This window comes from Amphiura filiformis, chromosome 14 (assembly GCF_039555335.1).
Source record: "Amphiura filiformis chromosome 14, Afil_fr2py, whole genome shotgun sequence".
Taxonomy (NCBI): domain Eukaryota; kingdom Metazoa; phylum Echinodermata; class Ophiuroidea; order Amphilepidida; family Amphiuridae; genus Amphiura; species Amphiura filiformis.
The window spans coordinates 34,177,102-34,199,977 of NC_092641.1; the positions used below are offsets into that span (position 1 = coordinate 34,177,102).

At 37.4% G+C, this 22,876-nt stretch overlaps 1 protein-coding gene across 2 annotated transcripts in view; it reads left to right on the forward strand.

Annotated features, from left to right (window-relative positions):
- The first annotated feature begins 423 nt into the window (after positions 1–423).
- The window catches only part of LOC140170006 (ubiquitin-associated and SH3 domain-containing protein B-like), a 60,902-nt gene continuing 38,449 nt past the window's right edge, over positions 424–22,876 (forward strand). The window contains exons 1-2 of one of the 2 annotated variants that reach the window (XM_072193316.1): positions 424–593; positions 11,611–11,664. In XM_072193316.1, coding sequence (XP_072049417.1) covers positions 445–593; positions 11,611–11,664 — 203 coding nt within the window. In that variant the 5' untranslated portion in view covers positions 424–444. Of the gene's footprint in view, positions 594–10,975; positions 11,295–11,610; positions 11,665–22,876 lie in introns of those variants that run through there. The other variant, XM_072193315.1, reaches the window with a different exon arrangement.

Here is a 22,876-nt window from a genome sequence, read left to right on the forward strand (position 1 = left end):
GTGTACGCTGCATGACTATATGTTTCTGTTTTCAGGGATGATTATCCTAATGTCTAATAAATGATGAGGGACATTAATTTGGTGGTATGCACCCTTACAACACACATCGCGCGGTGTTTCTTTATGCAAAATAAAAGTTATGCAAAACATCATACTTTGTTAGTATGTAGATATGAATGCTATACCGGGTTCACATAATTATCAGGCTGATAATTATTGCACCACCCTTTTGTGCATAAATCCACGCTCGGCAAGTTGGGATGGTGATTTTGACAGCTTTTGACGTTGAATTATAGTTTTGCGCACCCTGAATAAATACCTTTCGGGCATACCATCTCAACCATTCAGGCAAAATCCACAAATACACCCACGTTGTGCATTACAATAAACGTGCTCCACTGTTCGTATGACGCGGGAGATGAGGATAGATAGAGCCAACACAAAATGTCTGCGCCCGTAGAACCAGTGGGTGCCGCATTTGCGGCAGCCCCACCGCAGCTCACCGAAAGAAGGGCAAGAAAATTCAGTGCTGTTTTAAAAGCTGGCTCATCAATTGATATATTAATGAGCATGGGATTCCCTAAATTAAGAGTGTAAGTTTCTATGGAATTATTTAGTTTCGGTGACTGTTTTTTTTAGTTGTAAATTTTGGTGTCAAAGTACTGTGTTGGCAATACGCCCTACTGAAGTGCATGAGTGGCAATTTCACTCGTGGGAAGTTGACGTTTTGAGCTTAATCATGCATAAATCACCAGCTTAAAGAGTGTCAGCTGATTCAGGACTTACTACTCCACGTAAATATTTAACTAAAACAATTAGACGTTCGTTATTTTAGGTCCAATTATGCGATTTTTGTAGAAGGGATTCCCTTCTCCGCGGGTTGTATTCGCGCTGTGAGGTTACGGCACGTTCGGGAAACACGAACCCGGAAGTGGACCGCGCGGTGCAGTCAACCGGCATGACTGACCGGTATAACATGCATGTATAAACATTTGCACTATCAGAGATCTTCTATCAATAGCATTTATCATGATAACACTTGGGGATTTCTCTTCTTAAATGAACAAGGAAACATGTGTGCAAACTGCAACTTCAAAGTGCAAGTTCAAAATGTATTTGAAGTACACTAACCAGTTTCTGAATAATATTAAGGGGGTACTACACCCCTGCCCAATTTTGTGCCTATTTTTGCATTTTTCTCAAAAATTATAGCACATTGGTGACAGGTAAGATATGTATATTATAGGGGCAAGGACTACAACTACTGTACTGAAAATAACTCAAAGTAGGCATTTCAGGCCAAAATAAAGTGACAATGCTGGTGGAAAATATAAACTACCACCGCTGCAAAGAACACACTTTCCGAAACTCAAAACTGTTTAAATTTTTCAAATCGGCCAAGCAATTTTGATGTAGCGGTTGATTTTGTGACGCAAATGTAGGCACAAATGGGGAACAATTTTGAAAATAATTTCTTTTTATTTTCTTTATTTTCTAATGGCACCATCAAACTGATTGAAAATTCAAAGGTTTATTTTTTCTAATTTAATAAACAAATTATCATGCCATAGTATTATTATATCAACATGTTCAATCTTTTCCAATAAAAATTTTTAAGTAACAGTGTTTTAATTTAAAAGCTAATTTGCATAATTATTACTGTAAATTTGATGAGAATTCGTCATTTAGATATTTCTTATCATTTCTACCATTTTCATTCAAAATTCAAACTGGATTTAGACAGAAAACAAAATTAAAAGCATGTAATTACATGCTCTGATAAATTTACAATCTAATAATTAACAAAAATATGCATTTGTGAAGAAAATAAATCACAAATTTATTCATGTTTGAGAATTGGGTGCATGAACATACCTAAAATTGGCAACACCGGTCATGCTTGGGCCCAAAGTACACTGCAAAAAACAAGTTTCTTTCAATTGGAGAGCTATCCTCTGATTAATTTTCTTCAATTTTTGGTATTTAAATAATAAACTATATACTAACAATGATATTTATTTATACTGCAAAGTTTTCATTTATAAAATTCAGGTGCAAATTTGGAACCTGTACTATCTTTGGATCCCAATATCCGATTTCCAAATATCAAATATCTCAATAAGGCTGCGTTCACATAGAAGTATACTATTCGGGTATACGGTGCACGTTTTGCAGGTTCACGCGTATAGCTTAAATCGAGCAAGGCAATTTCATAGTACCGGGTCACATAAGGCTACGATCGCATAGAAGTATACTATTCGGGTATACGATGCATGTTTTGCAGGTGGACGCGTATACCTTAAATCGAGCAAGGTAATTTCATAGTACCGGGTCACATAAGAGCTATTCGAAAAGGCCGTACACCTGCGTTTAGTATAGTATAGTGGGAATCGCGTGTTCGATTTTAGTGCAGCGTATACCGTCCAAATTTTAAAAACCTAAACCATATGTGGGTAAATTCATTTTTTAATAGATGCACTATCTAATTCTGCACATTATGACACCTCATTGAATGCAATGTGACCTCAAGAAGTAAAGTTACAAGCATTTGATAAGACGAAGAAAATGGGTAAACTGACATATACTAAGCTGTTAAGCTATCTGAATGAAATACGCTCATTCGATCAGGCTGAGTTCACATAGTATACTCCTATATGAACTCAGCCTGATCGAATGAGCGTATTTCAGATAGCTTAATACCGATACCGTATACTTCTATGTGAACTCAGCCTAAAGCTTGTTATTCCCTCTCTCATAAAATCAATGACTAAAAGTAACATTTCACCCCAGAGCTGACCTGTTTAGCTAAATAATGAATGCAGTACTGGTTTTATGGCAACACTGAGCTACACAGCTCAGTGCTGTGGGATTTAGTCTTAACTGTGTGGTCAATGGAGTATCACTTTCCCCCCAAGGTCACTTTATGACTGAACTGCCTACTCAAAGCAAGTAGTTATTGATTTATTGATCAAATATTGGTTTTCCCTCATTTTTGACTGTAACTCCACAACTGTTGTCTGTGCTGAAATAAAATATGTAATATACATATCTTACTTGTCCCCATAGGCACAAAATTGGGCAGGGGTGTAGTACCCCCTTAATGTACACTAAAAGGGCAATCCTCTGCAATTCCGTGCAAAATGTAGGATTTCATTTGATTAAAATTTGTAATACAAGTTTGTGTTATTTTTATTTGAATTGAAGTGTTAAAGAATGAGAATAAAGGTATTGTTTTTAGCCGCTGTGGTGCATCTATCGTCTCAAACATGGGCGACATCATTATTTTTGGCATAAAACAACGAGGTGAAAAATAATGATGATTATATGAGACGTCATGATAGATGCACTCCCGCGGCTTTAGCCCGGGCTTTAGCCTAGCGAGGGCTGCATTCGAGGACTGTGATTGGTCAATTCTAAAACTGTCACACTTACTCCATAGCGTTTTTACGTTGTACATGTATGTGCAATGCCTGTGGGTACCGAGTGAGCACAGCAGGGCCTAGATTTCGACAAGAATCACAAAATCAATTCTCGTAAGATTCGGTTGCGAGAATCACCTTCTCTCATTGTATCATACAGTAAAGTGCAGTGACTAGGATTTTGAATCTCCCAAACCAAGACGAAATCTAAGCCCTGCACAGGTAATTGAGAATTAGACATTTTGGTTGTAAATGTTTTTTTCATTCCTTACCTAAAAACACTGTTCGTATTTCACATAATTGTTTCAAAATTTTGGGAGGGGTCATCAAAGTTCAGTCACATGACATCAGACACTATAATTTTATTGCGAATTTAAAGAACTCACCCAGCCACACCTAGAGTAAGACTGATCCAAATGTTTTTCATATAAAATAAGAACAAATTAGACCAGCTGCCTTAAAAGTAATCCATTTCTAAAACTCCACTTCAAAATTTGATTGTATTGCAACATTGGAGTTTTGGAGCGCATAAATAACGGCTTATGTTTGTGGTCTCCCACTCCTAATGGAGAAAAATGGTTGATTGATATCATTGATATAATACCATGATGATGATATGATATTATTAGTTATCCCCTGTTTGTTCATGCAATACGATAAATATCACTGGTTTGACAACCTCAATATTTTTGGAATTACATGAACAGACTGGGGTAACAAATTTATCATTCAGTAGACATGAATTTAATATAAAACAAACAAACAATATACCACAATCCTTAACTTTATACTCCTTAAGGGGGTACTACACCCCTGTCCAATTTTGTGCCTATTTTTGCATTTTTCTCAAAAAATATAGCGCATTGGCAACAAGTAAGATATGTATATTATAGGGGCAATGACTACAACTACTGCACTGAAAATTTTATTTCAGCACAGACAACAGTCGTGGAGTTACAGTCAAAAATGAGGGAAAACCAATATTTGATCAATAAATAAATATTTGCCTTGAGTTGCTGAATTTTCAGTGCAGTAGTTGTAGTCCTCCTTGCCCCTATAATATACATATCTTATTTGTCACCAATGCGCTATAATTTTTGAGAAAAATGTAAAAATAGGCACAAAATTAGCCAGGGGTGTAGTACCCCCTTAACTCTTCCATGTGTGCTTTTACAGTTTTATGCCATGCGACTACCGCCAGGCCATTTAATATGGTGTGCCATTGCCAACGCACGACGCACAGTTAGCGTGTGATGTGAGGTAATGCGTAATTGCCGTCTCTACCGCATACTGCGATCAGCATGGTTGCAACACTCCACAAGTATGCAAACCCGCTGATGATTAATAGCTGATAAATACAGCTACTGTATCGTTCCTAATAAGCGCTCAGTCTCTATTAAACGCTCATCCCCAAAATTACAAATGTAAGTGCATACATGAAAAGAAAGTTAGATCATTAGGTCTCACTGGATATTATAGGAAATTCATTTCTCATGATAAGCCATTCCTTCTGCAAACAGACGCGTCTAAAACTGGAATGGGAGGTGTTATTTTGGTCATTTAATGTAAAAACGTATACAAAAATTGATCCCAAATAAACGCCCACCCTTGATGAAATGTCACGGCCCATGGGCGCTTATTAGGAACAATGCGGTATATACATGTATTGTACGGTAACTTATGAAAACTGAAAGATACAGAATTATATTATTTGGCTATTAACCATTGAAATGTTGTTATTCATGTCTACTGAATGATAAGATATGATATGATATGATATGATATGATATGATATGATTTTATTTACCTGTCCAACATGACAGCCAACAGGCCGAATTGTAGATTAATATTGTATTACAAGATCACTGCAATAATTATGAAAGGGATAACACAATCGCAAAAAGATGAGGAAAGGCACTAAGGCAGCATGAATCACAAAGCAGCTGAGCACTACTAAGGATACAAAAAACATTCATCAAACAAAAAAGAGCGCACACCCCAGACATTCCACAAATAACCTTCGCAACCAGGATCAGCTCCACAAGTTTCGTACGGGTTGCAACAAGACAATTAGCAGCAAGTTCCTTGTCCAGGGGAATTTCAAGCTAACTCAATTTTCCCATGAGAGTGTATTAGGAGATGTCGGTGTGCGCTAGTCAGTCGATGGCTGTTGTTTAACAAAATCCACTCAGTCACTTAATTAGGCGCTTGAAACGATCAAATTTGGTGTTGAAATGAGCAAAATTTTTAGTTACACCTTTTCACTTCATAATTAAGTTCTTGGTCAAATGAAAAGCAATAATTTTCATTTAAAATTGGATGGTTTGAACCCAATACACAAATTTATTGGTTGAGCTATGAGTTTTAGAATATTGGACGAGACGAAGTCGAGTCCAATATTCTAAAACTCATAGCTCAACCAATAAATTTTGTATTGGGTTAAAAAAAACATCCAATTTTAGATATTATGTTTTCAGAATCTTTTCTTGGTCAAAACATGACTTCTGGTAAAAAATGTGATTTTGGGTAAAAAATGTGATTTTGGGTCAAAATGTGATTTTGTCAAAAATGAGTTTTGGTCAAAAAATTGTAGAAAACAAAATTTTTTTGGGAAAAGTGAGCCTATCCAACATAGTCCAAGTTTTGAGTCCAAGTGTTGATTATATTGGACTCTTCAACTCTGTACAGTACAAAGTATAGGAAGGAAGATTCTGGGAACATAATAATACTTGGTACTGTATATTTTTTTCAAACCCTGATGTTTAACTCAGGTGTGAAATTTAGGTTTCTAGTGTAAGCTTCAACTTGCCCCAAAAGCTTTTTTTTGGGTCAACGTTTTTGCTTTTCAAAGTAACATAATTCGCTAACAGAAGATATAAAGCTATATGTCATAGTTTTGTCAGAATTTCGGTTTTGATTGCACCATTTTTCAATTCTGACTACCAATTTTGTCAAAATCAACTCAGGAATGTACCCATGGATGGATGATTTTACAAGCCACAAAAGAAATATCGATTATTTCTGCTGGTTATATAAGAAATGAAGTACTGGTTGGACATTTTGGCAGTCGCAAGTGACAAAAGGTGAAATCAAAACGGATAATATGAAAAAACTATAATATATAGACCTTCATGTGATGATGTGCCTTACAGAGGTGGGAAATATCTTTCATTAGCAAACTATATTAGTTTCAAATGCAAAAAAATTTATTCTGAAAAAAGCTCGTGGGCGAAGTTGAAGCCTGTAAAAATCAAAAAGCGTACACAATTTCATGCCTAATTTTAATACCAAGATTTAAAAAAAGGTATATCCAAGCACCTCTACATGTACACCTTACATCCAAATGTACACTAGTTAATAACTGCATATTTTGTTAGTTTGCTCTTCTTTGCCAAAAACTATATAATAATGAAGACATATTAGACATTAATTCAAAATTGCCTTGTTGTCGAACAAACACATCAAATTTGGTTGATTCCATTTTAAAAGTGTAAGTTAGGACATGTGTAAACATTACAAATATAAAAAAACATCAGGTTTAAAAAAATCATATTCTGGCTTTAAGTTAAGAGTTAATTATGTGATTGCCTACCTCTTGATTAATGACTCAGTAGCTTGTTAGAGGGAAATCATGCACACACAACAGTGATATCACTGGCCACTCAGTAGTCACGAGAGGGACTGACTGGCTACAAATATAGTTTGGCTTCAGTTTTATGCTGATTTAATTTTAGGAGGTGATTTAATTTTGCACCACCGATATTCATTGCAAGTAATTATCATAGATTTGAAAGGTTTGTGTTTTTTCAAAATTTGCCAAACCATTTGAATTTGTTCCAGGTTCCCATGCTCATGCAATGTGATATTCCAGTTGAAATCAATACACCCCCGGTGGAAGACATGACCTTAATCTTCCACACAGGGAGTGTGAATTTCAAATGGGTTACCTGAATCGGTGACTCCGTTGAAATCTACACCACCTGTGAGGGAGATTAAGGTAACGTCTTCCATTAATAGGTGTATGGAATTGCCCAATACTAATTTTCAACACCAAACTGACTGTGATATATATTGTACATGGGTGTGGTGGCTTACCATCCCCTCTGAACACCAAACTGACTGTGATATATATTGTACATGGGTGTGGTGGCTTACCATCCCCTCTGAACACCAAACTAACTGTGATATATATATTGTACATGGGTGTGGTGGCTTACCATCCCCTCTGAACACCAAACTGACTGTGATATATATTGTACATGGGTGTGGTGGCTTACCATCCCCTCTGAACACCAAACTGACTGTGATATATATTGTACATGGGTGTGGTGGCTTACCATCCCCTGAACACCAAACTGACTGTGATATATATTGTACATGGGTGTGGTGGCTTACCATCCCCTCTGAACACCAAACTGACTGTGATATATATTGTACATGGGTGTGGTGGCTTACCATCCCCTCTGAACACCAAACTGACTGTGATATATATTGTACATGGGTGTGGTGGCTTACCATCCCTCTGAACACCAAACTGACTGATATATATTGTACATGGGTGTGGTGGCTTACCATCCCCTCTGAACACCAAACTGACTGTGATATATATTGTACATGGGTGTGGTGGCTTACCATCCCCTCTGAACACCAAACTGACTGTGATATATATTGTACATGGGTGTGGTGGCTTACCATCCCCTCTGAACACCAAACTGACTGTGAATGTGATATATATTGTACATGGGTGTGGTGGCTTACCATCCCCTCTGAACACCAAACTGACTGTGATATATATTGTACATGGGTGTGGTGGCTTACCATCCCCTCTGAACACCAAACTGACTGTGAATGTGATATATATTGTACATGGGTGTGGTGGCTTACCATCCCTCTGACACCAAACTGACTGTGATATATATTGTACATGGGTGTGGTGGCTTACCATCCCCTCTGAACACCAAACTGACTGTGATATATATTGTACATTGGTGTGGTGGCTTACCATCCCCTCTGAACACCAAACTGACTGTGATATATATTGTACATTGGTGTGGTGGCTTACCATCCCCTCTGAAGGACAGAGTAGTCTCATGGTTTATCCAATTCTAAATGATTCATGGGGAGAGCAAGAGTCTTCGGTTTGATCTGTAGATGTTGCCAATTAAATTTTGACTTTTTACAGGTCTGCGCGAGCTGGCAAGTGCCAAGTGAACTTGCTGAGAAATGTTCCAATTCACCCATAGTGCTATTCCATTTAAAATCCACACTACCCCTGTGGAAGATTTTGGAAATATCTTCCACAGAGGGAGTATGAATTTATATTGTTATTATTATGAACATGGGTAGTGTGGATTTTTAATGGAATAGCCAATTTGATGAAATGGTGGGGCTATCTTAACCCTAACCCGCCAGAGTACTACAAAATACTACTTGATATATGCGCTGTTTGTGTGCGCATCCATATGGTGTGATGACGCAATCGCCCTAAGTGATATATAGGCACGGTTTCGCTGGCCAGGGAAGCCCAAGACCTGTGGCAAAGTGTCGCCGACCATCTGCTTGGCATGCAAGGGGTCTCGGGTTCGAATCCCACCCAGAGCAAACAACTTCTTTCTTTCTTTTCTCTCTTTATTCCTTCCTTCTTTCCCTTAGGGTTATTGTCACATGAACCTATTTGGGTGACAACCACTTACAAAGCATGACAAAATTGTCATCATATTTTGGTCTATTATTTAAGCATCTGGATTTGTTGTGGTTAAGCTGTTGGTCTTAAGTAGCAGCAGTGATGAAAAGATTTGTAAAGATTAGACAATGACATTAAAAACAGGACAGGTTGCAGATCATCAACTTTATGAGGCTTTAATTTAGTCGGAGGAAATTCATCATCACATGTTGTGTCATGCTTTGTGGAAATCAAAAAACAAAAAATCACTGTTGCTATATTTTCACTCTTGTCATAGGCATGGAATGGTATTGATGTATACCTCTATTCTTAAAATATATTTTTGGACACGATAAGTTTGTGTAATATACTGTAAGGCAACAACCCCCGAACCTGTTTTATTGGTGGACAGACTTTTCAGTTGGTCAGGATTTTTTTTCTGCAGGCTAAAATGATATCACTGAAAGCTTGAAAAATCTAGCAAAATATGATATGATTTTTTTTTACAAACATTTGTTTCGCAAATTTTCAATCAAAATTTGGGCTGATTTTATGTGATTTTGATCTAAAAAGCCTCAAATCTAAGTCAGTCGGGTTTGTAAAACAGGGTTTTTTTTCGTCAACTAAAGCAAACATTTTGGTTGGCAAATGACAAGGATACTGAAATTTTCTTGCTGGCAGATAATAATTTTTTTTTGTACACCTTTAGACAAATTAACCAATCTTGTGAAAATATCAAACTTCATATATTATGAGGTTTCTTTCCAAATATATATCAGGCTGTGAAAAGTTTGCGTTTCACTGGCTTAGCAACTTAATAGTAGTTACTAGTTAGTATGAATGAAGTTTGTGAAAATAAAGTATGAGTGAAATATTTCTTAGGACTTAAACTTGGATAAGACTAAGAGAAATAAGGCAGGTCTTGAAGCTGTCATTTGAATCTCAGACTTTTGACTGTTACACCTGTTGCATGATTCAGTTTACTTTGATGAGATACAACTTGGACAACAATAACAAAGTTGTTAGGAGTAGTGGATTGTGTACATACTGTACACTTAGAACTGTAAAAGTGTTGAATGAATTGACTACTTGTAGTATTTACAACTGAGACATCATTGTTTGTGTACGTTCATCAATGAAGTGTACTGCACTTGCGTGCATTGTTACTTCCTGCTCTGTTCAAGTCTGTCGGTGACGTATACGATGATTTCATCACCCGCCCGCCCACACGAGTCAACGTGGAGTTGTATTCACAGGCAAGTGAGTGGTTCTAGGAATCGCACATGGACTTATATGGCATAGCAGTTGGCAGTAGGTACACTTGTACGAGTCATACTCTTCATTGATACACGGTTGTGTGTAACCCGTCTAGAAGAAGTGTGAACTAACTTTGTTTTACTGATTTTAGTAGCTGATAGTACGTACTCACATCTCGTTCAACTTGCCCAAATTTGATTTGAACTGTGACTTTGAAGCATAGTGAAGAATTGGAGTGGATTGTGACTTTCTGAAGTAAACTGAATAAAACTGAACTGATTGGATTTTAGGACACATTTGTTCGATGGTATACAAGGAAGGTGACCAATATATGCAACATACTCTACTACTGAAAAGTGAAAACTGTGATAAAATCATCCACTTGAACTTGGATTGAAGTTTCCTCAGTGATTTGAAGAGGGAACTGTAACAAGTGGGATTGATTGTGTTCATTTTCAGCACATGGAATTAGATTTTGTAGATGGATTGAATAAGCAGTATGTAACCAACAACAACTAGGGCTTGTCTAGTTTTGCAACTGACAATATACAATTGTTTATTTCAAAATTATGTCTGAAACATTTGTTACTTCATGACTTGTGCAGAGTTAATGGTATTAATATATGCAAATAAGTGAAGTAACGGTCCTGTTTTCCTGATATACGATCTAAGAAGGACATATTAATGTCGCTGTGTGTTTTACCATACAAGGGTGATTTCAAAGTATCCACAATGCCACAAGGAGAAGCTGTAGTCATCAGCAACAATCTGCTGAACAGTCAGCAACATTTTCTTCATCATCATAATCATAACCATAAACAGCAACAGCAGCTGCAGCAGCAGCAACAACATCAGTATCAGTGTTTACGGCATGGCCATCGTAGTTGTGAGCGGAGAAGCTGTCGAAGGTCAAAGGGCAAATCGGGAGGAAGTAGTAGAAATGGGTCATTGAGAAGGTGAGACGTGAGTTGCATTCATGCGAATGGCATGACGTGACAATGTCAAAATTGCTCTATTGACGTGACTTGACAAACACACCAAATTTGGCCGATTCCATGTATCCATTAAGGTGGAACTTGGAAGATGGGACATATTACAAATATGCCAAAAAATATGGTTTGAAAAAAAATCCCAAAACTATTTCATATAAGATTGTACATTATGGCTTTAACAGTAGACTTCGGTTCCACCATGAGCGACATGTGAAGTATTTTAAAACAAATATACCAATAGTTAACTTTTGGTTCCTTGTTTTGTTTCTTTGTTATACAGAGAGAAAGCATTAGCAGCAACAGGCCATCAGGATGTCCAGCTTGCTTCAGACTGGTAAGTTCATATTCATACCATTGATTTCTCCATGTCCAGCATGTGTAAATAAATAACATGTAGCAGATACTATATTTTTTAATCAGAAGGGATAAAAATTTTTTGTATCTACAATACAAGATTCCTGTTGTGACCGCCTGCTTTGGTACATCATCGCCAAGGTACCAGACTGGTACTCAAGAGTACCCACACAGTACCAAGTCAAATGCTGCTACTGCACAGGACCCACCAGCAGTGGTACTACACTGGTACTACACTGGTACTGTACTGTACCAGCAGTACCTTGGTGTACCTATGCAGATGGCCCCAATATGAATCTTGTAGTATAAGAGAATGCAGATAGTCGTGAAGATCAGATATTCATCAAATATTCATCATACTTGGATCTGGTGTGTGATCCATCAGTCTGATACCATTCAAGAGTGCCGATTGATGACAGTGCTTGACATGACATAAAATTGACACCACACATTCACGTACCACTCGGACCAGTTGCTATGGCTAAAAATGTACCTGCAAGCATTTCAGCTTGCTTGGAAATATGTGGCTTTAGTTAAGGTTGGTCTGAACCCTGGAATTATGGAAACTTTCGGGCCTCATAAGTCATAACTGCTAAATTGTTGGTCTAAAGTATATAAAAGTATACATATTTAGAATGGCAAAGACTTGATAAGTTCATCTGAGGTCAAATTTGGGCCAAAATGCTAATTTTTGGCCCAAAATCCTCAAAAAACGGTTTTTGGCCCACTTTTTTTCGTACAACGTAAAAAAAATTCTGGGGCCAAAAATTTGTTTTTATTAATTTTTAAAAACTAGACAAAAATATCTAGGTACCGATTTTTCATTTTTTTGAATTTCGACCAACTTCAAGAAATTTGCACCAAAAATGGTCAAAAATGCTGAATTCAAAAAAATCATAAAAAGCCTGATTTTAGCCCAAATTTCAAATATTTTTGGTGAAGTTGGTCAAAATTCAAAAAAATAAAAAAACGGTCCCTGATATTTTTGTCTAGTTTTTAAAAATTAATAAAAAAAAAAATTGGCCCAAGAATTTTTATTTTACGTAGCACAAAAAATAAGTGGGAAAAAATACTGTTTTGGTGGGTTTGGGACCAAAAATGAGCATTTTGGCCCAAATTTGACATCACAGATGAACTTATCAAGTCTTTGCCATTCTAAATATGTATACTTTTATATACTTTACACCAAAACTTTTACACCAAAACAGTTATGAGGCCCGAAAGTTTCCATAATTCCAGGGTTCAGACCAACCTTAAGATGTTACTTACAAATACAACTCTCAAATTTACAGCTAGACATTGAGGTAAGTAAGTGAAGTAACAGCTGTTTTCTTTTCATGTATCAGTGCATTGGGCTATTCCAGTTGAAATCCACATTCCCCTATGGAAGACATGCCCTTAATAGGGAGTGTGAATTTCAAATGGGATTACATGAATGGGTGATTTCATTTGAAAACTACACCCCTATGTAGGAGATGAAGGTCATGTCTTCCATCTAGAGGGCGTATGGTTTTCAACTGGAATAGCCTATTTACAACTCTCAATTAATTGCCAACTGGCAAGTGCCATATTCTAACCCTGGTTCATACATCAAAATAACATAGGAAGTGTGTTGATAGTAAAAATTAGTACAGATGTTAGCATCTGGTAAAGTAATAAATGTTTGATACATGGACTAATTAATTCATACACTGTAAGGGGTAGATGTTCCGGAAGCATAATTAAAAGTGCATAAGACACCATTTAATAAAGTATAAATGGCTGGTATTAAAGTTGGTTAAATGCAAGAAGTGTGTGGGTGCATAATAATTACAAAACAGTTTACCTTCCTGCAATATTCAAGCATAATTTGGAGATGACTAGTATAATGTGGACAGGAAGATTTGGCAGATATATAATATTCCCATCCAGTAAGCCATCATCAATACTAACATGATTTAGAAGGTAAATGTATGGGTATACATTGTAAGTAGAATGAGTGGGAAAACAAAGAAACAACTAAATGCACCAGGGGCTGTTGTGTTGATCAGGGCTAACATTTTAGGGAGACCACTAAGGCCATTGCCTGTCCTTTTTCAGTTTTGACCTTGGTACCCCAGATCTTTGTCAACTTCAAGTTCAAGGTATTCTTTGTCACTTGTTGGCCTTGGTGCCCTTCTTTTTGCTTTGCCCAGTGGCCTTGAAAATGGGTGCCCCAAAAATATAATTTTTGGACTGTTGATAAGGAATTAATTGGCAGTAAATTGAATGATTTCTGTAAATGGGTCAAGGTAAGAATTGTTGGCATAACTACAGAATACCCACCTCACCTCCCAACACAGCGTTAGGGTTAGGGTTAGGCACCCTGAGCGGGGTATTCTGTAGTTACTCCGAATTGTTGAATTTTTTTTTGTTCATTATTTATGGAATAGTCAATTTGAGACAGAATTGCACAATGCTTATTTCATTGATGATCTGTGGAGACCAAAGAGGATTGGCCTGCGTATTACACCATGGTAAATCCCCCATATTGAATTGTCACACATGTGGAGAGCAAAATAGTGTACGTCTGGCATGTATCGGCAAAACCCGTAATCAAACAACGATTTGTGTCTTTAAGCTTGAGCGTTACAACTTGCAAGGTTCATGTTTGTAGCATTTTGAATGTTATATCAATTGCCACTATGCATTGGACACAGATCTTAAATTCAAAGTGTATCAGGGCACATACCACATGGTGCACTATTTTGCCCGCCATGAGCGAAACACAAACATAGGGGAGTTGGTACTCTTTGGGTCAAATCTCTTTGGTGAAGGCAGGGTACTTGTGAACCAGTTGATGTGTCTCTATGAATGTGGTCTTCTGTCTTTATTTCTGATGTTGGCTTGAGAGTAAATTTTGTGCATCACTGTCTGAATAATCATAGCAGGAAAAAGTGGGCAATACGGGAAGCTCATTGCCGGGAAATTTTTGGTTTTTGACCAAAAAAATAAAGAAATACATAAGGGAAATTTGGTATAACTGGAGGGAAATTCTGGATTGCTTGCAGGGAAAAAACATTTTTTCAGCCTCTCAGATAATGTATGCTTTATACATGTATGTACTTGCCAATGATTTTTGACCACTGCACAAGAGTTTCAGCAGCAGAGTCCAGCACATGTAAAATGAACTAACTTGACTCTTGGGATATGTCCTGGATGTGTCATAAGTTAAGTGATTCCCAAATCAGATTACTATATAATGTGTCATGTAATGGCCAATTACAGACACATCACTCACCTAATCAAATCAAAGGGCTTAACACTTCAATAGTGTGTGGTGGGGGTTCATTCGTGTTACTATGCATTTTAGGACCTAAGCTTGAAAGCACAAGAGACCTGCTATATCTATACCCCTTTTTTTATGACAGTGTGTTACATTTACACACTCATTCAAAGGGCATTTTTGACACCACATCCTCATGCTGAGACCATACAGTACTTATGTTTCAATTTTGTCCTCAAAAAGGCAGTGGTATATGTGTGGGGTTCAGGCCTCAAAATTCACAGAGGACATGATGGTCATGGCCTCTGTTGCCCTTAGACTTGGCCTTGGTGCCCCTCAATTTCAAAACATTCTTCAGTACAAGACTCTGGCCTTTGTGCCCTTTGCTCAATGGTCTTGAAAGTGCTTTTGAAAATTTGAATTTTGAGACCTGGTGGGTGGGTGCGTGTGTGTAACTCTGTCGGGGTACACCCACTTGTAACCAGCTTCAAAGGTGATAGGTGTACACACACTTGATAAACCTGCGAACATGAAGGCATGGAGTACATGTATGTGGATAATGAAGAGTCCATGTTTCCTGGTGTAAAACACTGCAAAATGGATTTAGCCCTTACTCCCCATTTGGTACATGTAGGTCCTTGTCAGTATAAAACACTCAAATGGCACGAAAAATGGCAGATATTTGGCTTAACTATTTATGCACAGTATCATAAACTTACAATTCCTGCTAATTTAGTGATGATGAAAACTGTAGATCTGATTTTATATCAAACATCTGCAGACTGCAATCCACCTGGTACATGTTTCAGGGAAATGATGGCAATACTTATTGTCTTCAGATGACCAATAAATGTGTGTGTTTATTGTCTTGTAATGACCAATTACAGAGACATAATAAAATCAAAGGCCTGCAATATAATGGAAAGTATATCCTTGTGGTGTTCTGAGCCAGCAACACCAGGAGGTGAGGGGGCCCAGTTCAATGCTGGATAGAGAGAGAGAGAAAAGTAAGTATTTGTGAATTTATGTGAGCGTAAGTTCGGACTAATATTGACTCAGGCAATAACAAAACCGAATAATTTTCACCAATTGCATGTATAAGCAGGAATGTACTTTAACACCTGTCCAAACGGCAGGGGCAGGTAACTTTGCTGTTGGGCAGGTAAATTGTCAAAAATCCCTGCCTGCCTGGCAGGAAAGAAATTGAGGATGTTTAACTGTTTAATATTGCAGCCCTCAGCTGAGCTACTCTGCGATATCTTTTCCAAACTTTTGTAGGTTCACTTTTTGGTGATAAAGTGTTCAGAAAGTCTAAAATAAGGACAATGTTTAGGGGGTTTATGTCTGCTTTTTACCAAAATTCGGCATAAGCGCAACTTTTCATTCAATCAGGAGTGTGCAGGACATTCACATTTTGGAAGTCCTGCAACCTCCCAATATTAAATATGCGTAAGGGCTTGATGATATCTGTATTGCATTGATTGATAGTATGTGTGAATCGTTGTGGATTGTGAAATATCACAAAAACTCGGTATGTTTTAACAATCGCAATTAAAGAATCGCAATTTGAAAACATTTAAAAATGTTTTTATACTTGAGTGTGGCTCTGGCTCTATGTCGGGTATGTACAATTTCTGTTGGCTGCCCTACTGGCTTGTGGCCAAAAAAGTTAGAGTACACCCCTGATTATAAGCCGAACAAACTATAGATCTATGGTATTCTGAAAACTATCATATAGGTGAAGACAATGAGTCACTATTGGGGATCGACAGGGAGCTTGGTTTAGACACATTGTCACTAGACCCTCAACTATCCTGTACAATTTCAAAAAGTGAGGTTATTTTATGAACAAAATGTTGAAAACCTTTTCTGGCCTATAAATGACAATAAAGGTGAACACAGGAGCATGACTCACTTTATTGTAGGTAGGGGGAAACAGGGAAACTTAGTTCAGAGTTGTTAACAGAGGTAGACCCTAAACCATGATAAGGCTTCAATAGTGCGGATATAAAGTTTCAAAAAATGTGAAAATATTAAAAATGTGAGTTGGGAAATTATGTTTGCTTCAAGTGAAAAAGTTGATATTTCTTAAAATTAATACAAATAAATGTGTTTTTGTTTGCCTATATAAGAGAACACCACTTCACTAGGCAGGTGAGCAACAAGGGTAACATATCTGTTTGGCCCCATAAACTCTGAAATGGCCCCTTGTTCCATCTCAATTTTAATTGACCAGGGGACACTTTTCTCATGAAACTGGCCCCCTGGATAGTGAACCTAATATTTCTAATTCAAAGCAACTAGTGCTTATTTAACTCATCCAGCACATCTTTCTTTTTTATTGGCCCCTTGGTGATTTAAATTCACCACTGGTTCCTATTAAATTTGTTGAACCAGGTGTCATTTTCACTAAGTGGCCCCTGGTTCATCCAAAGTGGCCGGCCCCAACTCTTGGTGAACCAGGGATTATTGTGGGTCATTTGGCGAATAGGGAGCAAAATTACCAAAATTGTTCATGCTAAAAAATTCCTTTAGAAGGAACATTGATAGGGAATAATTTGTATATTCCAAATGTTCCAACCTTTTTCTGGCCTACATAAATGACAATGTAGGTGAACACAGTCCTATATGACTCACACCGTGAGGTAGGGGAACAGGGAAGCATGTTTTCAAGTGACTCAATTAGGTCTTCCTTAGTCAATAACTATTGTGGTTTTGACTGCAGCACTGGCTATCAATATTCAATATATGAAAGATCTAGATTTTGAAATTCAACCAGTTCAATACTGAGATGAATGTTAAAAGCCTCAAAATTTTCTCAAGTATTCTTGTTCACTTGTTATTGCTATGGGAAGGGATGAACAATAGAGGCTGTCAGCATGACGTCATATGCCGCCATCTTGTGGGTACACGCTGCGATGGTCGTTCGATCTCCATGCGTGAACAGCAATATCACCAGCGTTGTTGCGTGATAACAGCTGCGTGGCAAGATGCACCCTGCGCGTAGAGTCCGACGCATGAACACACAGAACATTTGTACCCACAAGATGGCTAGCTAATTAATTATGCATAGGCCTAAATTATCTGGAAGTCATCAGAACACTTTGACCAAGTTTGAAGCCAATATTCTGTTAATAAAAATGTTATGAACATTTATGCATTGTTTTTAGCAAAATATTGGGAAAAATTACATATTAATGAGCAGTTGAGCACTTTCAAGTCATAATTAGCTCATTTTATTGATAAAAACAACACAATACAAAGATATTTAAAATGTTTGTATTATGAAAACCGTATGTCCGATTAGCTTCAAATAAAAGGCATGTTGATCAATGATCAGTGTTCTTTGCCCTACTCAATGTTCAAAACATGAATAGAGCACTTCCAAAATGCCTCAAATACCACCTTAATGCTCACTGATGAGATGAATTCTTGGCTCGGCTATGCAGCTATCTTGCATGTTACTTCAGGTTGTTCAAAGATAATCCTTCACCTTTACATTGACCTTTACATTATAGGATTTGAACATGACAAATATTACATCGATGATCTAATGAAATTAAAAACAAATGGGCATCATATTTAAGTTTAACAAGGACATTACCCAGGCACACACATTATTTGTTTTGTATGTTACTATGTGAGCTGGCATCAGTAATAAGTAAGTGAGTGTCATTGTCGGGAAATTTGAATCAAGGCTTGATTAATCAGGAAGAGGGTATGTGATTCATGCAGGAAGCCAAAGGTCCTCCCAAAACACTGAAATGCATTTCATTGGAAGGGGAGGCACAACCTTTATTTTGGAAGGGTGTGCATCTTTTTTTGTCGTTGAAAGTATGGTCTTAATGTTTTTTCCTGAATTTTCAGAAATTTTGGAATCATTTCAACTTCTCAACATCAAAATAATTTTGAAAATCACATTGTTGCAGCAAAATTGGGTGCATCCTTGTAAGATATTTATGAGTAAAACTAGTGTAAAGACGTCAATGAGGATCTTACAGAGGTCGCATGTCACAAATAGGTCACCCAAAAATGGAGGAGCCGTAACATGAAAATGCTTTCTTCCCACTTCAAGTTTAGTTTATTCTAAAAGTATGATTCCTATTTTAGAAAGTTTGGTGTCATTTTGTAGATAATTATGTTCTTTGTCAAATACAAAAAACTCCAAGTCAATTGGACAACTACTTTGAGATTTATACTTCAATATGTAAGATGTGTCAATGGAGGAGCTGGGGCGGGTGAGCCGGGGCGGGTGAGCCGGGGCGGATGAGCCCCATAGGGTTGTACACAAAATTGTGAAAATATGGCAAATTTCAAAGCTTTGTATCTTAAAAAGTACAACTAGCATGGACACCAAATTGCACATGTATCATCCTGGATTGTTAATCTACCTCATAGTAGATCAACTGTAACAAAAGATGTAACTAATTAATTGCCTAATTAAATACTAATTAAGACAGTTTTCCCTATATGTTACTGTACAAAGTGTGCATGTAATGCTCCGACATTTCTAAATGGCCTATCTCTTGCCTGAGTCACCCTGCTTATTCAAAAGTACACATATTTTTAAAGAAATTGGATGAGGAATTCAATTATGCTATTAGTTTTAGTGCCAGACATGGAGGAAAAAAGTTTTGATTGATAATGTCATACTAATTGTAAAATTATGTTACAATTTTTGACCACCCTGTATGTTTAACGCAAGGGATACCAAACTTGTTCTTCCTAATTTGTTGGAAGGGCCCATGCAATGTCTTTCTGAATCCATATTTATTTTGAGCTACATAGCTTTCAGAAAAAGAAAATATGGGGTTTACCATGCCACAAAATATGTTAATTTTGTTGATGTTCCACCCTGTATATTTCTTACCCACCCTGTATTATGATATTATACTTTGTTGATTTGGCATCCTTGTAATATAAGCTTTCCAGAAATGTATACTTTTAATGGTCTAAAATGTATTCATTAAAAGTTGTGTTGAAGTGAATCAAAATTGGTGATAATTTTATCATAAAACATTATGTTACACAAAAGATGACCAATTCATGACATGCGACCCAGAATAAACTGTATAATCCTTCAATAGAAAAGATTTCTGTGCTAGGCTAATTCCTGCTCTTTTACATAGAAATTACAAAGATTAACCCAAGATGGCTTCATCAATGCCCCTGATTCAGTTGTGGTGTCAAGGGCTTGGACATAGGAGATCATCTAAATTTGGTTTTTGCACAAATTCTCATATTTTTGACCTTACTGAAATTTGTGTTGCCACACAGTCCCATAAATATTTTGTGAATTTAAAATTTGTACCTCCGCCTAAAAGGTACCTGCACAATTCTGCTCTTACAGAGATGCATCATATTCATTTTGTTTCAACAAGGGTGCAACCATAGTGCAGCTCCTTTCATCACACATATTGTTATTATCCTCTCCCCTGTTACAGATCTCTGTTACAGCTGTGTGAGGTGAGGCATGTCATGTTAGCGCGCGAGGGATTCAAACCCACAACCTTTAAAGCTACCTGGCGATTATGAGCCGCAGCTTTTACCGCTACATGTACACTCATGTACCCTCAAATGACTTCTTGCTAATATAAATGCAGTATAAAAGTAACACCAAAATACTATGACAGTTGTGTACCGTACCCATTAGGGTGCATCAAACGCCCCTCATGTCAACCATATTTTTTGTACCTAGTGTCAAACTGTGCCACTTAACTAGAAAATCATCCCCTCCAAATTTAAATTCAATCGGAGGTCAGGAAGGGGTCCACCGTGAGCTTAAAGTTCGGACAGAGGCAACCAATAAAAGTCCGGCCGGCAGCTATTGAATTACATATACAGTTATACACACACATTAAGAGCTGCCTTTAGTGAAAGTTTTTAAAGTACTTCATATCTCAGCCAATACTCAATCAAATGCAAATCCATTTGAACTAAGCAAAAAGGCAGCTATTTTCAGACATATTTGAGGTCATAATAATAGCTGCCATGTGCATGTTTCTCTATTTACAGCTGTTTCTGCATGGAAAATGGATCCATCACACGCTACAAGCTTAAAGTTTGTGTATGATAGGTGCCTTTAACTAAATGACAAATCAATCAGGCAGCTATTTAGTTTTCATTACTTTATACTGCACATCACTGTGGCTGCCATATGAATAACAATGTAATATTATTGCTTAATATTTATCAGTCCATATGATATGCTTTCTCAGATTAGGTGTCTGTTTTCTATCTTGCTCCACCACTTGCAAGACATTTGATTATGTTCCTCACTCTGGGCAGTAGCTAGGAAATCTGTATGAGTTTAACGACACTTTCTGCTACCACATTGACGGCTCTTAACATTGCTAAGCGATAGCAGTAGAGCTAAGGACTCGGGCCAATTAATTACACTCAAGCAGTCATGTATACGTCCAAACTGCTGTATAGTATCAAAATCTCTCTAATGCAGAATCACATTGAACAGGTTCCGCAAGGCACTGTGACAACAAAGCACCAGCTACCAAAGATATGTGAATTTGTTGTATTTGCAACAATAATCTTAAGTTCCTGCTGGATAACATGCAGTGTTGCTTCTGACCCGCCATGGAATGATCTTCAGTTGTACAAGCGCCTCCTGCAGTATGCCGATATCAATTTCGGTGTTGCAACAATTAAGTGCATGCAAACCCACAAAGCCCTGAGCAGACATCTGAGCAGACATCTGTGGTACATTTATCTCACTTGCTCTCTTCAGTGGAAAGGTACCAGTACAATAGAGACAAGCTTTAGCGAGAAGGCTACTTGAACTTAAACTCGATGCAGCAGCATTAAAGACATATATTCGCTTGGCGCGCAGGCTTTGGAAGTTCCCTGACCCTGAGAATATCACTTAGTCAACAGTCGTCCTAGCTGATTTTGCAGGCAAGGTTCACTATGAACATCCTGCAGATCAATGACAATTGACAAATTCCTAGCAGACAATGTTGACATTTGGCCCGATTCCTCAGTTTATCTGCAATCGCTTAGCAATGTTAGAGCCGGCAATGTAGCTCAATGTGGTAAATGATGCAGCAGAAAGTGGCGTGAAACTCAGTGCAGATTTCCTACATGTAGCTGCTGCCCAGAGTTAGGAACATTATCAAAATGTCTTGCAAGTGGTGGAGCAAGATAGAAAAGCATATCATATGGACTGATAAATATTAAGCAATAATATTACATTGTTATTCATATAATATTACATTGTTATTCATATTACATTGTTATTCATATGGCAGCCACAGTGATGTTAAGTATAAAGTAATGAAAACTAAATAGCTGCCTGATTGATTTGTAAAAGGCGCTTATCATGCAAACTTTAAGCTCGCAGCATGCAATGGACCCATTTTCCATGCAGAAATGGCTGTAAATAGAGAAACATGCACATGGCAGCTATTATTATGACTTCAAATATGTCTGAAAATAGCTGCCTTTTTGCTTAGTTCAAATGGATTTGCATTTTATTGAGTATTGTCTGACATACGAGGTACTATAAAAACATTCACTAAAGGCAGCTATTAATATGTATGTATAACTGTATATGTAATTCAATAGCTGCCGGCCGGACTTTTACTGGTTGCCTCTGTCCGAACTTTAAGCTCACGGTGGACCCCTTCCGACCTCCGATTGAATTTAAATTTGGAGGGGATGATTTTCTAGTTAAATGGCACAGTTTAACACTAGGTACAAAAAATATGGTTGACATGAGGGGCGTTTGATGCACCCTAGTACCCATGGAAACGTGACAACTACTAAAAAGTGGGACATGTGTGTCACACGCACAAAGACTAAAGAGACTTTCTCATCATTTTGTTTTTGGCAAAAGTGTGGTTTTATGGAATCACTGCATAATGTGATTCAATTTTAACCCAATTTCTCTCTTCGCAGAAGACAACCGTAGAAATAATGAGTCAAAATGATATGG